This window comes from Gossypium hirsutum, chromosome D07 (assembly GCF_007990345.1).
Source record: "Gossypium hirsutum isolate 1008001.06 chromosome D07, Gossypium_hirsutum_v2.1, whole genome shotgun sequence".
Taxonomy (NCBI): domain Eukaryota; kingdom Viridiplantae; phylum Streptophyta; class Magnoliopsida; order Malvales; family Malvaceae; genus Gossypium; species Gossypium hirsutum.
This window is the reverse complement of record NC_053443.1, coordinates 20413879-20436683: the sequence shown is the minus strand read 5'-3', so window position 1 is coordinate 20436683 and position 22805 is coordinate 20413879. Positions and strand designations below refer to the sequence as shown.

General features: G+C 32.2%; 1 protein-coding gene across 1 annotated transcript; it reads left to right on the top strand.

Annotated features, from left to right (window-relative positions):
• Positions 1-21044: 21044 nt before the first annotated feature.
• On the top strand, positions 21045-22314 carry LOC107956665 (uncharacterized). Its single transcript, XM_041096647.1, has one exon. The coding sequence runs from the start codon at positions 21333-21335 to the stop codon at positions 21864-21866; it is 534 nt and encodes a 177-aa protein (XP_040952581.1). The 5' UTR covers positions 21045-21332; the 3' UTR covers positions 21867-22314.
• Positions 22315-22805: the final 491 nt, after the last annotated feature.

Below are 22805 nucleotides of genomic sequence, written 5' to 3'. Positions count from 1 at the left end.
GTAAACAATCAGATTGGAAAAAAGGGGTTCCTGCTAAAACGCAAACACCTTCTAAGCAGCCCAATTTAGGTGATTTGAATGTGAAGAGGACTCGTGAGATTGAATGCTTTAGGTGCAAAGGGCGAGGTCATTATAGTAGGGAATGCCCTAACACGATATTACTTCTTCTGAAAGATAATGGTGAGTACACTTCCGACTCTGATAAAACAGATCCAGATATGCCAGAACTTGTGGATGACAGTGATAATGGCGAAGAGTTGGTCGAACCACCAAAAGAAGGGGACTTTGCTAATTTTCAATGCCTTGTAGTTCGCCGAACCCTTAACATTCAGATGAAAGATGATGATAGCCAAAGGACCAATATTTTCCATTCTCGGTGTTTTATTAAAGGTAACTTATGTTAACTCATTATTGATAGTAGGAGTTGCTCGAATGTAGTGAGTAGCTATTTGGTGGATTCTTTAAAGTTGTCTTGTACCAAACACCCTAAGCCATGTCACCTTCAGTGGCTTAATGAATGCTCATAAGTTAAAGTTACGAAACAGTCCTTGGTCACTTTTAAGCTCGGAATTATGAGGATGAAGTATGGTGTGATGTGGTCCCAATGCATGCGGCACACTTGCTCCTTGGACGACCTTGGCAATTTGATCGCGATGTTACACACCAAGGTAAACTTAATCGATACTACATTATGTTTAAAGGTAGAAAATTCACTTTTGCTCCTTTAAATCCTACTGATGTATATAAAGATCAATTGAAGATGATGAAATTTTGTGAGGGGGTAAGGGAGAAAGAGCAAGTACAAAAGACAGAGAGAAAAGAGGCTAGTAGTGGAAAAAGTCAAAATTTAAAAAGCCCAAAGGTGAGCGAATCTTCAAGTGGTAAAATGAGTGGGAAAAATTTTTGGCAACAAAAAAAGATGTGAGGAGAGCCCTACTCAATAAACAGCCTTGTATCCTTGTGAGGTTTAGGCAAAATTATTTATCTTTATCTAACATTAACGAAAATTTGCCTAGTGTGTTTTAGTCTCTTTTGCAGGATTATGAGGATGTTTTTAGTGAGGCCCCTAAAGGTTTACCACCTTTACGAAGGATTGAGCATCAAATTGACTTAGTACCCGGAGCTTCAATGCCAAATCGACCAGCCTATAGATGCAATCCCGAGGAGACAAAGGAATTGCAAAGGCAAGTTGAGGAATTACTAGACAAAAGGTACATTCGTGAGAGCCTAAGCCCTTGTGCCGTTCCTGTCTTATTGGTACCAAAGAAAGATGGTACGTATCGAATGTGTGTTGATTGCCGTCCAATCAACAAAATAACGGTAAAGTATCGACATCCAATTCCTAGACTTGATGATATGCTTGATGAATTACATGGGTCAGTCATATTTACAAAAATTGATTTAAAAAGTGGTTATCATCAAATTCGAATGGGGGAAGGGGATGAATGGAAAACAGCCTTTAAAACAAAATTTGGATTGTATGAATGGTTAGTTATGCCTTTCGGCCTTACTAATGCACCTAGTACATTTATGAGATTAATGAATCATGTTTTAAGATTTCACTTGGGTAAATTTGTAGTGGTTTATTTTGATGATATCTTAATTTACTCCAAGACATTAGATGATCATGTTTTCCATGTTAAAACGATTTTGGATATTCTGCGAGCTGAAAAATTATTTGCCAACCTTGATAAATGCACATTCTGTTGTGATAAACTAATATTCTTAGGTTTCATAGTTAGTGCTCAAGGTATTCATGTCGACGAGGACAAAGTTAAGGCAATTAAGGAGTGGCCGACTCCTAAATCGGTAACTGAGGTGAGATCTTTCCATGGTTTAGCTAGTTTTTACAGATAATTTGTGAAAGATTTCTCTACTATTACTGCCCCATTGACAGAGGTTATAAAGAAATCAGTGGGTTTCAAATGGGGTGAAACCCAAGAAAAGGCTTTTCAGACCCTGAAAGATAAGTTATGTTCTGCTCCTCTTCTCAAATTACCTGATTTTTCTAATACTTTTGAGCTTGAGTGTGATGCTTCAGGAATTGGAATTGGTGCCGTTTTAATGCAAGATAAGCAACTTATTGCTTATTTTAGTGAGAAATTGAATGGTGCACAGTTAAACTACTCAACTTATGACAAAGAACTCTTGGCATTAGTTCGTGCACTTCAAGTATGGCAACATTATTTGCTGCCTAATGAGTTTGTCATACACACAGATCATGAATCCCTTAAATGGTTAAAGGGACAAGGTAAGTTGAGTAAAAGACATGTCCGATGGGTAGAATTCATTAAAACATTCCCTTATATGATACAATATAAAACAGGTAAAGATAATGTAGTTGCAGATGCTTTGTCTAGACGATATACTTTAATAACTACATTGAATGCTAAAGTCTTAGGGTTTGAACATATTAAGGAGCTATATGATGATGATGCTGATTTCGGCAATATCTATAAGAATTGTGGACATACTACTTTTGAAAAATTTTATCTTGTAGATGGTTTTCTTTTTCGTATAAACAGGTTATGCATACCAAAGTGTTCCATGAGAGACTTATTGATTCATGAGGCCCATAGTGGGGGTTTGATAGGAAATTTTAGAGTGGCCAAAACACTAGACATCTTGCAAGAACACTTCCATTGGCCACATATGAAAAAGGATGTCGAAAAGGTATGTTCCAAGTGCATTACATGCAAACAAGCAAAATCTAAGGTAATGCCTCATGGCCTTTACATTCCTTTACCGATTCCTACTTCACCTTAGGTAGATTTATCCATGGATTTTATTCTAGGTTTGCCTCGAAATAAGAAAGGAAGAGATAGTATATTTGTTGTTGTTGACAGGTTTTCAAAGATGGCACATTTTATTTCTTGTCACAAAACAGATGATGCTACACATGTGGCAGACTTATTCTTTAAAGAGGTGGTAAGACTTCATGGCATCCCTAAAACAATGACGGAGATGTCAAATTCCTTAGCCACTTTTGGAAGGTATTGTGGGGTAAGCTTGGTACTAAATTACTTTATTCCACTACATGTCACCCCCAAACTGATGGCCAAACCAAAATAGTTAATCGGATCTTAGGGACTTTATTACGATCTGTTGTGGGAAAGAATATTAGAAACTGGGAAGAATGCCTACCGTTTGTTGAATTTGCATATAATAGATCTATTCATTCTACAACTGGTTATTCTCCATTTGAACTTGTTTATGGTTTTAACCCACTAACAGTACTTGATCTTGCGCCATTACTACTTGAACACATTGTTAATTTAGATGGCGAACAGAAAGCTGAGTTGGTGAAATTCTTACATGAGAAGGCTAGGCAACGAATAGCCAAAACAAATGATGCCAACACCAACAAAGCAAACAAGGGGCGCAAACGGGTTGTCCTAGAACCCGGAGATTGGGTTTGGGTCCATATGAGGAAAGAACGATTTCCTGCAAAAAGAAAGACCAAGTTGGACCCAATGGGCGATGGGCCTTTCCAAGTACTCGAGAGGATCAACGATAATGCCTATAAAATTGATCTACCTAGAGAGTACAATGTAAGTTCTACTTTTAATGTGGTTGACTTGTCCCCATTTGATTTTTCAGATTCGAGGTCGAATCTTTTTGAGGAAGGGGGAATGATATGAGATTAAAGGCCCGACAAATGCGTTCCAAACTAAATGGGACCATTCATGAGTTTGTTAGCAAGGCCTTAGATGTATACACGAAAGAACAGGAAAACCAAGATTTCAAATCTTGGGAATCTTGGTCCAAGAAACCAAATCTTGCAGCCAAAGCACATTGGATCTCCGTTACGAGCATCAACGATTCAATTTCGGTAGGAGATGGATCACAATCCCAAATTCTTGAAGGCAAGGCCCAATAAAAAGATTCCAAGCCCAATTAAGAAATCCACCCATACTTAGTCGAAAATCAGGCCAAACTGTCAAAGTGGCCCAAGTTGTAAAGTTTTATATTTATTTATTTATTTTACTTAGTTTAAATTTTTTATGTAAATATTCAGTTCAAAAGTCCCAAATAAAGACCCTTGACCGAATTTTCATATTAAAATAATTAGGAGTTTTTTTTATTTTAGTTTTCTAATTAGATTAGGAAAACACTTGAGAGGCCTATATAAAGGCTTGGCCGGCCACCTTGTTATTCACTTCTCAATTATATCAAAAAATTTAGATTTGTTTAAGTGCAAAATTCTCTTTGAGTTTTCTCCAAGAATTCTCTCTTGGGTTTTCTTTAGAAGTTGTTTTAACAATCTTTTGATTGTGTGAGCCATCTTCAGCCTTCTTCTTGCCATTGATATTCTTTGGAGGGGAGATTAGAGCCGTTCGAAGGGAGTTGTGAGATCTTTCGGGATTTCAAGGCTTCTTAGGACTTATCTTTTAATTTCTTGCTGTCAATTCTTTCTTTATTTCTGCTGGTGCCGAATCTTTATCTAATTTATTTGCTGTTCTTATTGTGTTTCCAGCCTTTTTTCTATCTTAAAGAATCAGCCAAAAATTCCCAATTTCTAGGGTTCTTGCCGATTCATCCTTACTCTTTTTGGGTGAAATTAGATTGCCGAAATTTGGGGAAAACTATCTTGGTGTTCAATTGGGCAGAATCGCAATCTCCTTTAGGGTTTTAAGAACCCTTATTAACACTTATTTCTATTCTCAATTTGATTCTTTTCTGATATGGGGATTTTATTTCAGATCTAGAAATTCAAAGTTCTAATCTTTTAATTTTCTGTTTCGTTTCAGATCTGATTGTTTAGGGTTTTCGTAGGAGTTTCTCGTGACTTGGCAACTCGATCTTGGTCCGCGCGCAACCCCGTATCACTTACTATCTCACTTTATGTTATATGTAATATTGTGTTTAATTTAATATATATATGTATGTATATGTTTGAATATAGTTGAAATACTAGTGAAATTGACATATATGGATACTAATAGAGTGAATTGAAACATTGTGTGATGAATGACTATTACGTAGTAATACAAGGTACAAATGTGAAAATATAGACGATTACATGATATGGAAATTAAAGATGTGATCCTTTACAATGTGTGATTTGTAGATGTCAATGATTACAGGGATGGTATTGAAAATTGTGAAATTGATGCCCATGTGAACTTAGTAAAAGGTTAGGATATGATTGGCATGCCAATAGGTTTTATGCACTCTTGTACAGAGATTATTATAGACTTTAACGAGATCCAACATTCGTTGCGGATCCTCAAGTATTATATGACACAGGTTTAGCTCAGATAAGTAACCTGATGTGTCGTGGTATAAGTTTAGCCCGAACCTAAAGTAAATTTAGCTTGGACGATGTCACATCCTGAAAATCAGGTTAGTAGAATCAGGTTATGACACAGGTTTTTATTTTATTAATTGACTTAAAAAGAAATTTAATTACAATGTCTAATTTGACAATAGTGGGTTTTAATTGAGTTAGGACCTAATTGGAAAAAGGGAAAAAACAGAGAGTGACCAAAAGGGTAAATCACCCAATTTTATGGAAATTTGTCTTTTAAAGGGTAAATTAGTCTTCTTCCATCTTAAAACCTAAACCCATTCAAACTTTCCCTAAACCTAAATCAAAGAGTTTCTTTCAAAATTGGCTTATCCTTTCAGATTTATTAACCTCCCTAACACCAAAATAACCCTCAATTTCAAAGAAAATCATGTTTTCATCCTCCATTTCGTCATTGTTCTTCTTGTGTTCAAATGTTGAATTAGAGTTGTAGATCGTCGTTTTCAACAAATTAAGGCAATATTTTGACTTTTTAGGATTAAATAAAGAGTGTTGTTAATTCAAATTGAATCTTAAACGATTGTATGAATTATTTAGATTTAATGTTTCTAAAGCAAGCTTGGATTCAAAAATGGCAAATCTCGAAATCTTGAGTAAACTCATGTTTTCAAAGTGATTTTTGATTCATTCTAACCTAAGTAGAAGGTATTCCACTTCAATTTGATAGCTGCTTATCTAATTTTTAAGAATCAATCACTTTTCCTCTTTTATATGTTCTTAAAAGCTTGAATTTTTGAAAATTTTATAACCATGGATTAGGTAAAATTAATGGTTTAGCAATGAAATTAAATGATATTTGGGATGTTTGAAATCAAAATTGAGGATTAAAAACAAGGCTAGAATGTCGAAACTTCAATTTCGGCAAAATTAGCTAGGTTTCGGTAGTGAGAAAGGAGAGGCTTGATTTGTGTTTTCCTTACTGTTTGGTTGTGTTCAAGATTTGTTTGTTGTGTGTGCAAAGTTTCAAATCAATTGAGAGTCACTAAGAGCAAGTCAAAAGGCAAGGAAAAGCTTGTTTGAGCTTTCGGCTAATAAGAAGCGTGATCAGTGAGTGTTTCGGAGTTGCTACTGATATACGTGATTCGTAGTGTTAATCGAGAGCTTAGGATTAGCTTAAAACCCTATCCCAAGTTCCAAGAGTAAGTCTTTCCTATAATTTCACCTTGTTTGTAAAATCATGATTAAGTAGGATGTGTTGTGATACATGATGCTAGTGCAAGAGGTAAAATGTGATAATACATTAATGTGATATGTGATTTACTGGTTTTAATGCACATTTATGTGGTTTGATATATGATAGCTCGATGAGCCCTATTGTGGCACTTGTAGTGCAAATAAATGTGTATCTAAAAAGCATGTAATGTATGAATGTTTTCGAAATACTCGATATAAGCTTGGTTGAGTTAAGTATTATTAGTATGTTAAGTAGGAAAAATTTTTCGAACATAAAGCATGTTTTAACTTGTAATTTTTTAGCAAACTAGATAAAAGTACCGATACTCGGGACCAAAGTATCGATATCTTATCAAATGGAACATTTTTAAAAATTGAAAGTAACCAAGTTTGGTATCGATACCCAAACACGAGCATCGATACTCATGATAAAAATATTGATACCTTTGCAAAGGCATTGATAAAACATTTTAAACCAAAATTTGGCAAAAAGCTAAAATGGTATCGATACTTACTTTAGTATCGATACTTACGCTGGATTTCCAAATTTTTCAAGATGGTCCTTATTTCTCGAATAATTCTATTTTTATTATTTATTAAAATGTTTAATTAGTCATGATTTCATCTCTAAAGGTTGATTGTGGTAGCCAATGCTCTTATTTGTTATTGTGTATGCATTTGTATTAGTTCCAATAGTTGTTGTAGCATCTTGTAACTCGGATCTGACAATTGGATTGTGTGAGGGGTGTTACAAACGAGCAATTTGGTGTGATGTAGTTTACACGTGTATCCAATTCTATTTTACTAGTTTCCATCGAGCAAAATGATATCAATGAAATTGGAAACATCAAAATGTGAAGAAATGGACTTGGTAACCAATTTGGAATATCATTAAAAGGATTGATACGTAAATGGTACATCTTTATAAATTGATGATAGAAAATATGATTGAAATACATTATGTATACTTGGTATAATCTTATGGATTGTTGATTGAATATGTCATTGTGATAAGTTGTGTGAAATAATATGAATTGATATGTTTTGAGTTGCTTATAATGTTTAAATTTCATGGATATGTATGTATATATATATGCTCACCTTGTTTTGTTGATGTTGTAAGTGTCATAATCTAGACAACATTATGTCAAACTATGGTAGTTATTATGCTTATGTAGGAACAATGTAAGTATAGTATTTTCCATTTGAACTTACTAAGCATTATATGCTTACTCTAGTTGTTTTCCCTATTTATAGATCATCACATTGTGGAACTTGTCGATTCGGACCAGTGTGAAGCATACACTATCAACAAGACAGTAGGATTATGTCCTTTTTGAGTCTAAATATTGTGACAATACATAAAGGTATCTTGGTGTGAAAATGGTTATTTTGAGTTGATAGTTATATGGTAAATTGGTGATGGTTGAACTTGAATGTTTAACATGGCATATAACTCAATTGATGATGATTTGGTCAAGTTAATGCTATTAAGCATGATAACCTTAAACTTGTATGATATGGCATGTTAAAGGTTGCAAGTGAGCTAGTTGGAGTAGCTAAGTTGATGAATGATTTAAAAATGGTAAATTTGAATGTTAAACATGATATATAGCTTAGTGTATGCTTTGGTTAGTTTATGTCAAGTTCATTGAATTGCTTGGTTTCAAAATTGCATAAGTGAGATATGTTGAATTGGAAAAAAATGAAGTATTTTAGGTATGGATAGTTTATATAAGATTGATTATGTCTAAATGATGGAGGTTGGTTAGTACTCTATTAAATGTTGATTTCACATTGTTCATAGGCTTGAATTGGCATGAAATGATATGGAATAATGGTGTTTTGGATTGTAGAAAAATGTATGAATGAATATAGGTGTTCAATGGAAAGCATGAAAAGTATACCAATGTGATTATTACCAATAACAGGAGCAACTTCGCGACCATGAGCCTCCGACATTGTGATATAGACCAACAATGACTGACATCGTGAAGTCATGATGCCTGAAGTCACGACATGACTCATTGATTGGCGATGTCACGACATGGAAACCATGATGTAGCAATGTCGGCCCAAAATTTTAAAAATTTTACAATTTAGTCCTAATTCAGCTTCAAGTTAGCAAAAGAGCTTTCGTAAGCTCGTATGAGACTCGAAAATGATTATGTAGCATAGTATGAATATGAGTTATGCTTAATTACACATGTAAATGGTTGTATGATTTATAATTGACAGTGGTTGCTCCGGTAACGAATGTAGCATTTTGTAGCTCGAACCTGGAGATCGGGTCAAGCAAGGGGTGTTATACTACCACCAAAGTTTTTTTATGAGCACACTGCTCATATGGGTGTAATGTCATTTCAAGATATTTAGTTTTTATGGGAGTTTGTAATTTTAAATGCTTTTCTATTATAGACACATTTTCGGTTATTTTAATTTACAGATATTTTAAAGTCATTTATGCAAAAATAAAATTGATTTGGTTTATTCACACTTTGATTTTGGTACAGTTTGATCTCACGAAGGTTAAGGAGGACCTGGTTGGAAATAGACATGTTTAGATCACATTACATGTAATATCCATGCTACACATCCATACTTGATCTATATCATTTTATTTGTTAATATACGTGATCAATGATGGATTTAGTTACAAATATATGTAACAAAAGTTGCTTTGGTTCTATATTAACATAATTAATGGACGAGATTGTTTGGAATATCTTTTAGATGTGATAGTAAAATTTTGAACTCATAAGGTTATATAATGACATGTAATTATAGAGTAATTAGTATGTATATATACATGACCCGAGTGTGAGATTGCTAGAAAAATGTGGACATCACATATATATAATAAAAATAATTACATGTTACTATTTATTATCATAAAAGGTTAGCTCAAACTAAAAATGATCTAATTTGGTTAATTCTTAATTGGGTTTTAATTATTAAATAAAGTATCGGTCAAATATGTGTAGATACTCGAGTAATTAATTTCTAATTATGACGGGTTGGCTAAAAATTCAGGTTAATGTGTAAAAGTTATATATTAGGGTTATGGTCTCCAAATTACACATTCATAATTTTTCTGACATCCCATCTTAAAAAAAGAGAGTCACATTTTCTAAATTAATTGTGTCCTAATTTGGAAGATTAAAATCACAAGATCTGAAGATTTCATGAAATCAATAGATTCAGGTACTCTACTGCACTTATTTTTGTACTTGATTTATTTTTTATGATCTAACATGACAGATCTTGATTTATTAAGTTTTATATTAGAATTTTACGGTTCTAACACATTAACTCTTACAATGGTTGCTTTTTGATAAAACAAGGCGTACACACCAAAGACTCTAAATTAAGGTGTAAATAAGACATTGGTGTTTACAATCTATTCGAGTTCAACTCAAATATTCTAAATATTTTTATACTATTAAATTATATTATTGTGCATATTATGTATATCATCGACTCTAAATTTGATTATCGAACTACGCTTGAGCTTAAAACTGAATTTAAAAACGTATGAACTAAATCAAACTCGAATTTGAACTTAAATATAAAAATTAATAAATGAATCTAATCAAATTCAAATTCAAATAACTCGATCATATTTCAGTTCAAGCTTAATTTTAAAAATAAATATTCCATCACACAACAAATTTCAAATCAAACTTACTAAGACTCAACTCAATTAAACCTCTACTCCCAACATTGAACAACACTGCTTGTATTAACTGAACCCTGCCTGCGCATATTAAGAGTTGCAGCCCAAGTTTCAATCCATTATTTTATTCTCTCAATTCAAGGGGAGCAATCATTTTCAACCCTGCCTATCTCAAACGATTATAGGAAATAAATATTTTAATCATAACAGCTATGATTTATTTTATATTTACAAAATCTTCCATATTACACTATCAAAATATGAAAGATTTTTCCCACGAAATAGGGAAATTAGAACATTTCCGGCAAGTGGAGGTCAATTAAATCAATTGAAAAAGACAACGTGGTACATTATTCAGAGTTGTCATTGTTATTTGATTGGTGTTTACTTTCAATTTTTTTTCTGATACAACAATTATTCGAATTCGAGTTATTTTTGAAAAAATAAATGCTCGATTAATAGGTTACAATTTGAATTCAAACTTTCAACTCATTTAACATAAAGAGATTAATTTCAACCTATTTAACACAATGACCAAGGAAAATTAAATAGAAGGACTAAATTATGTCAAAAATTTAAATTATAGGGGCTTAATCCTAAATTTGAGCATAATAGAAGGGCCAACACTATAATTTGCCCAACGAAAGAGAAAAACGATAGAAAATAAATAAAAAAATTATCTTTTTTTTTTAGGATAAATCTTAAAATTATATATGAACTTTGGTCAAATGTGCAATGTTACACATGAACTATGATTTTGTGCAGTTTTATACATGAAATTTTGATTTGACTCAAATTTCACAAATCACTAAAACAATTATCGATACGAAAATAATTCTATCTATGTAACATGAAAAGAAAATTAATGTATTTATTTCTTTAAATGTGTATGGATGAATCACAATCAAAATCTGATGTATACATTTAAACCATGATCAAAGTTTCACATGTATAATTGCACCAAGTCAAAGTTAATGTATCAAATTGTACAATAAATCAAAGTCTCATGTACAAATTTAAGATTTATCCCTTAATTTTGTGTTTAAAGTATGTATTAGACTAATATGAATTTTTAATACGTCAATAATGTTTATATTCAAGTAATGATCCTCTTACATTTTTGCATTATATTTAAATTGTTTTACTATATTACAATTGGAAAAAGTCTAGAAAATTTGCATTCAGTGTTTGCATTATACCTGCATAATTTTTTATAATAATTCAATTTATAGAAGATATTCATATTAATATATTTTTGTACGTGTTATTTTCATAGGTTGATATATTTGTGTAATATTTTAAATTTATTTAAAATAATTATTGAATATATTAAAATTTAATTATTTAATCCCCTAAAGTAATTAGTCACAAGCTAATTTAATGTGTCCAAATAATTAGTAGAAGTATAATTTTAATAATTGAAAAATATAATATCTTAACTTCATAAATTAAATAAATATTATTATGATTTAAAAATAACTTCCATTTGACAATTAAACTTAATTTAAAACTAGTTGTAGTAATACCTCAAAATATGCATCCGTGACTTTGTATAGTAGTTGAAGTTGTGGTAGATGCGCCTAAAAACCGAGTGAATTTGGCGGCGGCAACCAACGACAACTGTAGATGGAGTGCCACCTGTTTCATACTGTCGAGTTGGACCCCACACACCTCACAATTTTGTCAAATTTCCAGATGATTTGAAGATGGAAACTTCTAATACATTTTATCCTTGGGCTTTTTTACCAATATTCATATATATATATATATATATATACCAAAATAGTATGTCAATAGCAGTGTTGCCTATCTCATACGCGACATCATTATTTTTTTTATTTTTTAAAATATTATTTTATTAGTGATGTCTCTCTCATAGGCGGCATCACATTCGTATACAAGTTTCGGGTCTAATATGCGCCCGTATATATATATCTACGGAATTAATATATAGGGGTGGTGCCTATCTAATAGGCGGCACTAGTGACCCCCTATTTGATAGGCAGCACCATTGAAGCAATTTTGGTATGGTCCCAATGAAGAAGAGAATTAGGCTTAAAAAAAATAACAGAAAAGAAGGAGAAAGAAAGAAAGGATAAGAAAAAAGAAGTATAAGATATTTTTATTTTTTTAATAGAATGAATTATGATGAGAATAAATTATTTTACTACTCTTGTGTAGTTTGTTTATTGTTATGTTTATGTTGTTTTTTTAATTTATTTTAAAGTTATTTTGTTAGTTACTATTATAAATTAATTTTTTAGTTTAATGTTTATTGTGATTTTGTTAGGTTATGAATGTAATTTTTTATTAATTTTTAATTTATTTTAAAGTTATTTTGTTAGTAAATTTTGCAATTAGGTTAATTGTTTGTTTAGGTTTTATTGTGATTTGTTAGGTTATGAATGTAATCTTTTAATATTTTTAATTTATTTGAAAGGTATTTTTTAGTAACTATTATAAATTAATTATTAGTTAGTGATGACACCAGAGGAAAATAGATAAAAACTGAAAATCGAAAAAAATTATTTTTCTGTCATAGATATGGGTAGAAATGGCAATAAATCTGATATTGCTTGATGGGATAACAACTTCAGCACAAAGGGAGAAAGTTGATAAGATGATTAGAGAATTACAAGATTACATAATGAAACTAGAAGAAGACATCGTTCAACACCTTATTACCGTAAATCAAAATATGCAAGAAGTGTTATGGAAGGGTCATGAACTGATTAGAAAGAATAAAGTGTAATACTTGACCCTTAGAGGGACATTGATAAAACGGGAGCATCAAATCATTTTAGACCAACTTTGGAAGACATTGGTACCACGAACCTATTGGAATATAGTTATATACTTCGTGAAGCTTTTAATCTCTTATGGTACAGGGAAAATAGCGAGACAAAATGTAGGTTCGCGAGAGTTGACTAGGAAACAAAATGTCTTTGACATGCCATGGATGGATAAATTATTTGTTAGGAAATTACTAAGAGAATTTATAAATTCAATATCCGTTATAAAGATTGAAGAGGAATAAGATCCTGAGGAATTTCCAAATTGGATTGTAGAAAATGAATTTGAAGAGAATTCAGAATTTAATATAGAGAATTTCCCAGAGGAAGATACAGAATCGAAGGTGGGAGAAAACGTAGAAATGAGTTTAAATGGTTAAATGTAAAGATAAATGTTAGAGAGTAGAGAATGTGAAAAAAAAGAGTAAATATGATTGTACATGTACGAAATGAGAACTGAAAAAGTCTAAGCTTATGAATGAAAAATTTTGCATATTAATATAATTTTTATCTCTTTTTATTCATTAAATTTTTTATGTAAGTAATTTTTTTTTGCTATTTGAAATTATTTTGAGAATTTTTATTTCTTTTTTAACAGATTTAGTATTGAAGATGGATAATCAGTTTTTCGTATGCGTTTATTTTGATGGAGTAATTTTGACAACAATCATTTAATGTATATTTAATTGCCAACAAATAACAATGAGATTTAATAGAAATGTCTCGTTTCGTGATATGAAGGAAATTATTAATGCAAAAATTGTTAGACGTTGTGGGAGAAGGATCTTGAAACTTTTCTACAAGTTTCCAGTTTAGACAGATCCCATCAAATTCAACGAAATGGAACTTGTAGACGATGAAGACGTGGAGACAATGGTCGCTCTTTATTGTCCGTAGGCCAGAGATTTGAAAGTAAGGAAGAGTGCATGTTTTCCATTAAGCGGTATAACATGAATATATTAGTGGACTACAAAGTCGCCGTGTTTAAACGATATTATATATATTAAGGAGTGTTGGAGGTCGATAGAAGGCTGCAATTGGCCGGTATGAGCAGCATTTATCCAGAAGTCGCAGATGTAGGAGATACAAAAATTTGTTGGGCATCACACATTCACTTTAACACATACGACTGAAGATCATCAGAAATTTGATTCCAAAACTATCTATACGTGCATCATGCCAATGGTGAAGGGTATGTCGACCATTAAAGTTTCGATACTGATTGCTAAAATGCAGGTACGAATCCAGTATCGAGTATCTTACCGGAAGGCATGGATAGCTAAACAGATGACGATGGAGTAATTTTACAAAGATTTCAATGCGCCGTACAATGAGTTACAGGGATGGATAGCCTCTATGCGGGAGTACGTGCCGGGGACTGTCATTGAGTTACAAACACAACCTTATTACGGTCCGAATGACCAACTGCAACCGGGAAATTTTTTTTATCAAGGATGCTTTAAATGTTTGATCCATGCGTGCACATATTTCCCCACTACAAACCGTTTGTTCAAGTAGATGAGACCTGGTTATACGGAAAATATACACAGATCCTATTTCTTGCGGAAAATATACGGCAAAGATACGGGCCGGAAGAAGTGGAGTACTGCGGTGGATACGAGCCAGGAGAAGTCGAGTACTACGTGGTATTAGGCTAAAGATATCAAACTCTGAATGATATCCGTGACCTGACGAGCTCGAGAAATAATCATCGCCTTCCAAGTCTGGATGATAAGAATTATCCCTAGAGTGTAGCACCGACTTTTGCTTTAGCTTTGGCTTGGGTGCAGGAGGCGGATGTGGAAGGGGATGAGAGGGTTGCCCAAGTCATGTCATATGTGGGGAGACTACCATCGATTGCCCACCAAACAAATATGGTTTTCCCATCTCAGAGTACCACTATATGTACTCTAATAAGGGCTGCAGATCCAAAGCACGATCCATCTGAGGTATCCATCCCAACCGGTTGTTCCACATTGCAATATATTCTCCATGCACTTCCGCCCAATCATTGAATGTTTCCCCCTCTTGTTAATTCCATAGATGTCCCTCAACCGTACTGGCAGTGTCGGGATATACAGTATGCAACTGAACTACCGAAGTACTCAATCACCATGATACCACTCTACTGTTTGGAAATTGATAACAGGTGCACTTATGCACCATAGGTTTGAGTGGACGTGGACAGACACGAGGGAATCACCGCCATAATTTCTAGGATAGAAGACAACATCCAAATGAACTACACAGTTAATAACATGGTTATATTAACGCAGGTCGAGTGAAATAAAATAATAAAATGTCATGAATATTAGAAAAACTTATCCCTTCTCTAGCATGATTCTCGATCATCAGACGGTATATTGGAACCGTGTATGACCTTTCGATACCCAGATTAGTGCTCCATCTATGAAAACAAACTGTTAGAGTAATATCATCCAAAAAAATGTCAACTAATTGTTATAATGAGTAAAAATTCATCACCTATTCACGAGTGGAAATGCATATGATTGGGGACTAATCAATGCCAAAATGACATCTAGTAAAGTGCTCAAGATTGCAACAATATAAGGCATCCGCCTATGTCCACCGCAGAAGGATTTGTTGTCCGACAAAGTTCGCGATACAACATAGCTAACACTGCGGACCCTCAACTGTACGAACAGATGTTATGCAAAATAGATAATAGGGGTAAGTACATCAAGTGGACCTTGTTGTTGTTTTCATTCGGCATGAGTACACCCGCTATAATGTGCATAATGTAAGCTCAAACGGCGTACATCACCTCCCATTCACTGGCAGTACTCGGTAAATGCTCGAAATTGGCCTTTAGCCATGAAAACCTGAAACTCGTAAATTTTCCCTCACTGGGTGAGTGTCCAAGTAAGTTATAGCAAATGGCGACCGACCTAGAGATCGAACTTATGCCCGTGACTGCATTCTCGTCGATAGGGAGCCTGAGCTGCAGTGCAACATCCTATAGAGTGATGGTGCACCCCCCACACGACAAATGAAATGTGTGGGTCTCTGGACGTCATCGTTCGACCAAAGCGGATATTAAGTCGTATCATAAATCAAAGGTGCGGATCAATACCACTGATCCAAATCCAGCTAACTCCAAGTTTGGCATGAGGCGTTCATCTGGAAGATAGCCTACACTATTTACACGACCCCTCAATGCGCGGTACGGACCCTGAGATTATTAAATTAGCAAAATAGTTAATATAATCACATTAATAGTATTTGATATGTGATCATCATTATTAATCAAAGAACTTATTTGTTGCAAATTTGCAATTAGAAAAAAGGAATCCATTTTGTTTTTTTGCAAAAAACACAGTAAATAATTTGGATTTGAGCATTTTTATCCCAATAATAGGAGAAAGAATATTATATACTAAACTTCGATAATTAATTTTTAAAGGATCCATTTTCAATAATTATCAAAAACACATTAATATTATACATACAGTAAATAATACGATAAATATAGTACAATAATAATATAATTACAAAAAAATATCTCATAAATTCTCATATTTTACCTACATATAAAAAATTATGTTAGTTTACAATAATAATATAATTAAAATAAACATAAACTATCTAAACATAAAAAACATATGAATCGACAAAAAATAAAATAGAAACATATCTGTTTAGTTTCTTTCAAACAACCTATAAAATTATATAAAAACAAATTTAATCGACATGTCAATAAATCAATAAAAATTGTCAAATAAATCAAAAACAAATAAAATTACATTATAACAAATCACAATACACATTAAACTAAACAAATAATTTATAACCTAATCATAAATTACTAACAAAATAACTTTAAAATAATTTAAAAAACACAAAAATATATACATTTATAACAAGTCACAATAAACACTAAACTAAACACAAACAATTTATAACCTAATCATAAATTACTAACAAAATAACTTTAAATTAATTAAAAAAACAAAAGAAAATTTACATTCATAAAAAATCACAATAAACACAAACAATTTATAATCTAATCATAAATTACTAACAAAATAACTTCAAATAATTAAAAAAGGGTAAACTATCAAAATAGTCATTTTTGTTTGACTCAGATTACATTTTAGTCACTTATGTTTGAAATGTTACGTTTTAGTCACTTACGTTATCGTGTTGTAACATTTTAGTCACTAAGTCGTTAATTGTCGACAATGGTGTAACGGTAAGTTGATGTGGCACGTTAAATCATCATTTCAAACGAAAATTTTAAGTTAAATTCTACAATTGGTTCCTATATTTTTTCATTTTCAACAATTTAAAATTTTTCTTTTATGTTCTTCTAACTTTTTTTCCATTCTCTTATGTTTCTCCCTCTATTTTCCTCCCTTCTTCATTTCTTTTAACATAGTTTTTCTATGCTTTCCATTTGTAACTTGTCCACAAGCTCGCCTCACTCGAAAAAATTAAATTGTTCAAAAAAATAAAACATAGAAAAACTACGTTGAAAGAAATGGAGAAGGGAGGAAAACAAAGGGAGAAGCATAAGAGAATGGAAAAGAAAGAAAGTTAAAAAAACATAAAAGAAAAAAAATTAAATTGCTCCAAACGAAAAAATATGGGGACCGGTTGTATAAATTAACCTAGAATTTTTGTTTGAAATGATTATTTAACGTGCCACATCAGTTTACTGTTACACCGTTAACAGAAACTAACGGCTTAGTGACTAAAATGTTACAACATGATAACATAAGTGACTAAAACGTAACATTTCAAACATAAGTGACTAAAATGTAACCTGAGTCAAACAAAAGTGACTATTTTGGTAGTTTACCCTTAGAAAAAACAAAAAAAAAATTACATTCATAAAAAATCACAATAAACACTAAACTAAACATAAACAATATAACCTAACCATAAATTACTGACAAAATGACTTTAAAATAATTTTTAAAAAAACAAAAAAATTTACATTCACAAAAACTCACAAAACACTAAACTAAACACAAATAATTTATAACCTAATAATAAATTACTAACAAAATAACTATAAAATAATTTAAAAACAAAAAACAAAAAATTTACATTCATAAAAAATTACAAAATACTAAACTAAACACAAACAATTTATAATAATTAATAACAAAAAAACATAAATAAAATAACTAATCCCTTTAAATTAAAAAAACCATTAATTACTAACAAACATACCTTTTTTCTTTCTTTCTTTCTTCTCCTTCCTCTCCTTTCTTTCCCTCTTTTTTTCTCTCTGCTGAAACCCTTCTACAAGGGACCATGGTTATAAGGTCCCTCATCCTCATTTTTTTCCCTTGGACAGGACTAAACACTGTAAATTTACAGTGCACAGTCGCTAATGGAGGGGATGGCTCACTGGCACCAATGCTGCCTATCAAGGAGGCGTGACTTGTGCCGCCAGTCCATGTGGCACCACTTGCGAGCGAGCAGGTCATATTTCGACTATATTTTGAGTTTTGTTTTTTAAATTGTGGTGCTGACTATGAGAGAGGCACCATTAATAAAATAATATTTTTTTAAAATAAAAAAATTTAGGAAAAAAATTGTGCACGCCTATAAGGTAGGCACCACCGCTACTAACGTACCATTTTGGTATTTAATCCTACTAACATATCATTTTGGTCCTTTTTTTTTTACATTATTTAGGTAAAAAAGCCTTAACCTTACAACAATTTTCTTTTGTCTTTCATTTTTTTTAGAAGAAATTGATTAATTCTGAAATAAAGTATATTGAGATAAACCTTACACTATTAATTAAATTCCAAATTATAAATACGTAAACTTAAGGGTAAATTACCTAGTTGACCACTCAATTTTTAGGGTACTTGCATTTTGGTCATCCAACCATTAAATCTCTAACGATAGTTAACTTGTACACGCTATATCATATTCACATTTTTATTTTGGTCACTCAACTTCTAAGTTATTTTCATTTTGGTTACCTAGAAAGTATCTTTTTTTAATATTGATCAAGATAAAAATAAATTAAAGATTAAAGTAAAAAAGCGGTTGAAACTAAAATAATGCTTTAAAATGGTCAAATTATACTTGTTTATCTCCTTGCCGAAAGTTTTAAATTTTTTTTTCATATTGAATTTTTAAGTTTTAAAACATCAAAATCAATTAAATAAGTTATTGAAATTTTTTTATCCTTGGATACTCTCAACCGATGGTGATTTGTTATTATAATAGTGAAATTAATTAAATTAATTAATTTAGTCTCATTTTAAATCTTAAAATATTATTTATGTTTCCAAATTGGCATCAACTCAAATAAATCATCTTTAATAATTGTACATGAAACCCAAATTTCTTTTGATTATATGATCTCGAGGCTTTCATACTGAGCTAAAAACAAAGAAAAATCCTTATAATTAATTAAAATTGTCTTCCATGCCAAATAAAACCCATAATTTTTTCATCACTTTGTCACCCAAACGAAGAATAAGCAATTAATTTAATCAATTGCAATGATTTTCCTATGCTTTTAGTCTGGTAAAGAAGATTTGAGATTATATAATAATAAAAAATTTTAAGTTTCGCAGACAATTATTAAATGTGAGTTATCGAGTTGATTTCATTAATAATAATATGGAAACATAAAATAAAATAAATTTAGAAGGGGATTAATTTAATTAATTTCAATATTACAGTAACAAATCAATTTACATCATCAATGGATAATTTTTTTTCAACATTTAATTTAAATGATGTTTTGAAATTTGAAATTTAAAATTTCAATATTGAAAAAAAAATTAGAATTTCCGGCAATGTGGTAAACAAGTACAATTTAATACATTTTAATGCATTATTTTAGTTTCTACAAGTTTTTATTTTAATCGTTAATTTTTTTACCCTAATAATACTTTAAAAAATGATTTTTTTGTGACTAAAATGAAAGCGACCTAGAAGTTGGGTAACCTAAATAAAAGTATAAACATGATATGGCATGTACAGTTATAACGGTTGTGTGAATAAAATGAAATGAGTGACAAAAATGTAAGGATTTCATGTTTGATGACTAAAATGAAAGGGCTCTAAAAATCGAGTGACCAACTTAAACATTAGGCAGTAGGGAAGGAGAAAAAGCCGCAGCTGGCAACAACTATTCTTTTTTTTCTTTGCTTAACGAAAATGAAGGGAATTGATTAGAACAGGAATGGTAGTTTGGTATGAAAAATGAAGATCCGGAAGCAATAAATAATGAAATTATTGATTATGGAATGGGTGGTAGTAAGGAAACACGTACGGATCTGCAATTCAATGATTACATTATGTGATTAATTTGCAAGTAAACATTACATCATAAGAAATCTGAGCTGCTCCACCAAGAAATCAAGAAACTTGGCTCCGTCGCCCTCGCTGTTCTCATTGTGACCATTATATTATTATAATAATGTTGGAGATTTACGGGAGAAGGAAGGGATGTTGCTGAATTCATGGACGCATGTTTAGGGGTCACTTCCCAATTTCCAGTGGAGTTTTGTTTTCACTAGAAATTCCATTGTCACATTAATTTCATCCGCAAGAAACAATTGAAGGCCTTCTACGCTTTCTTACTTAATACATTGCGTCCAAAACAACTTTAGCTTGCTGCTTCTTTGTTGGTGAGATTAATTATAAACATCTGGCAATAATGTTGAACTATTTATTTGTCTTGGAACATCAACCCACGTCTCTTCTTCAAATCAAATATTATATATGCATGATTTTCTTTTATTCATCAATTTTAATTAATATATATATAACTACACAACTAAAATTAAATATTAGTATGAAGCTTAATAATAATGGGATGGTGGTATTTAAGTTTAACTATTTCTTTTGATTTTATTTTATTAATTTAGTAAAATGTACTCCTTAATTTATGACTTTTTGTTGTTATAAAGAGAAAATAAAAATATATTTTTTTAATTCTTAATTAAATTTAAAGGTATTTAGGTTTTCGAATTTAGTATCTATGATATTAAAGGGTAAGGATTAGAGTTCTTGAATTTTCTAAAAATATATTCTTTCTACGTATGCATAACATTAACTAGGGTATATGTATGCATAAATTAGTATTCGGTTGCTTACTGTTTTGGCCAGCTCAAGAATATTCCGTTTCTTTTACCATGAATTTCCCAGTAAAATACATATATCAAAAATGGGGGTAGGGGTAGGACGACTCTTCAACCCTCCAATGTATAAATTGGTTGTTGTTTTCTGAATTCAACCCCCTCGGCAACCCACATTTCGCATCTCCCTGTGCTAACCGCAGGGGTTGCTCTGAAATTACGATAGCCGATTTTAATTAATACATTAGGGACCCTTCTTCTTGTCTCCTTGTTCGGTGGAGGAAACATCAGGTACATTAATGGCATCCATCTCAAGGGACAAGAAGAAGGCTCCTCATGATGATCAAAATAGCTTGGCCACGCCTCACAAAAGAAAACGATCCGCCGCGCTCGACGTCATCAAGGTGGCGCTTTACATGTTGCGTCTCAAATCAAGCAAATCCAAATCGGTTCAGGCTAATATGGTTCCCAAGGTTTCTTGGAAGAGGCTTCTAGGGTCAATGCGTCCGATGCATTTACAAAGCAACCAATCACCGCCCCCTACTATCGAGGCCAAACCTGGGTTCATGCTTGAGCCGGAGTTCATACCCGTAAGTCAACCAACAGAGGAAGCTATTGCGGCGGCTCCCTGGTCTCCAATGGCTTCGTCCGATTCATCTTTCATGAGCCAGTACGAGTCACCTTTGAATCAAGAGATTCATGTTATGGAACCTAGTGAAGAGGAAAGCTGGTTCGATGATGATGGCGGCGACGAGATGATTGATGCCAAAGCTGAAGAGTTCATCGCTCAGTTTTACCAACAAATAAGGCTTCAAAACTTGATGAATCAATGAAATCCTCCCCCCCCCCAAAAAAAAAATTATATATATATTGGTCAATAACGTATTGACGGCATTCGATTTGCATGCATGCACGTTGGGCTATTGGGGTTATGTTTTATTATTTAATTTTTGGTATTGGTTGCAAAGGGAAACAACACAGGCGCAAGGTGTTTAGATTGTAGTAAAAAAAGGGAGTGCAATCGTGTCTCGTGATTTAAGTTTCGGTATCGCAGCGGGATGAGATAATTTTTCATAGATAGTAGGACGTTTTCGATTCAATTGGTGCACGATATCAGTAACATCATTCAGCTTACAAATTTATTATATTGCTTTGGTCCAGGTTTTCCCATTGTGAGATCACATTGATCTGAAATTTCATTTTTTTTTCGTATTCACATTGTAAAAGCGTCTGATATTATGATAATGCTAACTAATAGCACAAGAAAAAAATCTTCTTCTTTTTTTATCATTATTTTTCATGTTGTAAATTTCTTAACACTCTAGTTCACAGGATTGTACTTGAACTAACATCATGAAATTATGGCTGGTCCAGGGCCGAGTAAAGCGGGCTAAATTAAACCAAGAGACTGATATCGGTTTTACTTGTAGGAAGAAAATGCAGCGGCATCCAAAAACAAGGCTTCAGCTGCTTTACGCCCTTACTTCTTTTAATATGATCATCATCTTTTGTCGTTTATTGTTTGGCAAAACACCTTCACTACAGATCATTAATTGGAAATTTGGAATAATGAAGTATACAACAATCTGGTATTTAGACATGGACAGAAATTTAATAAACACAAAGTATACCCATAGTTCCTCTCACAATTACGTCAAGAACCTGCAACTGCACCGCACTTTCACCCGTAACCAAAACAATGGAGTTTAAAATTCAGTGGTCATTTGTGAGTAAACTTGTTCGCCTTTTGTGAGTGATTTAACGTAAACGAG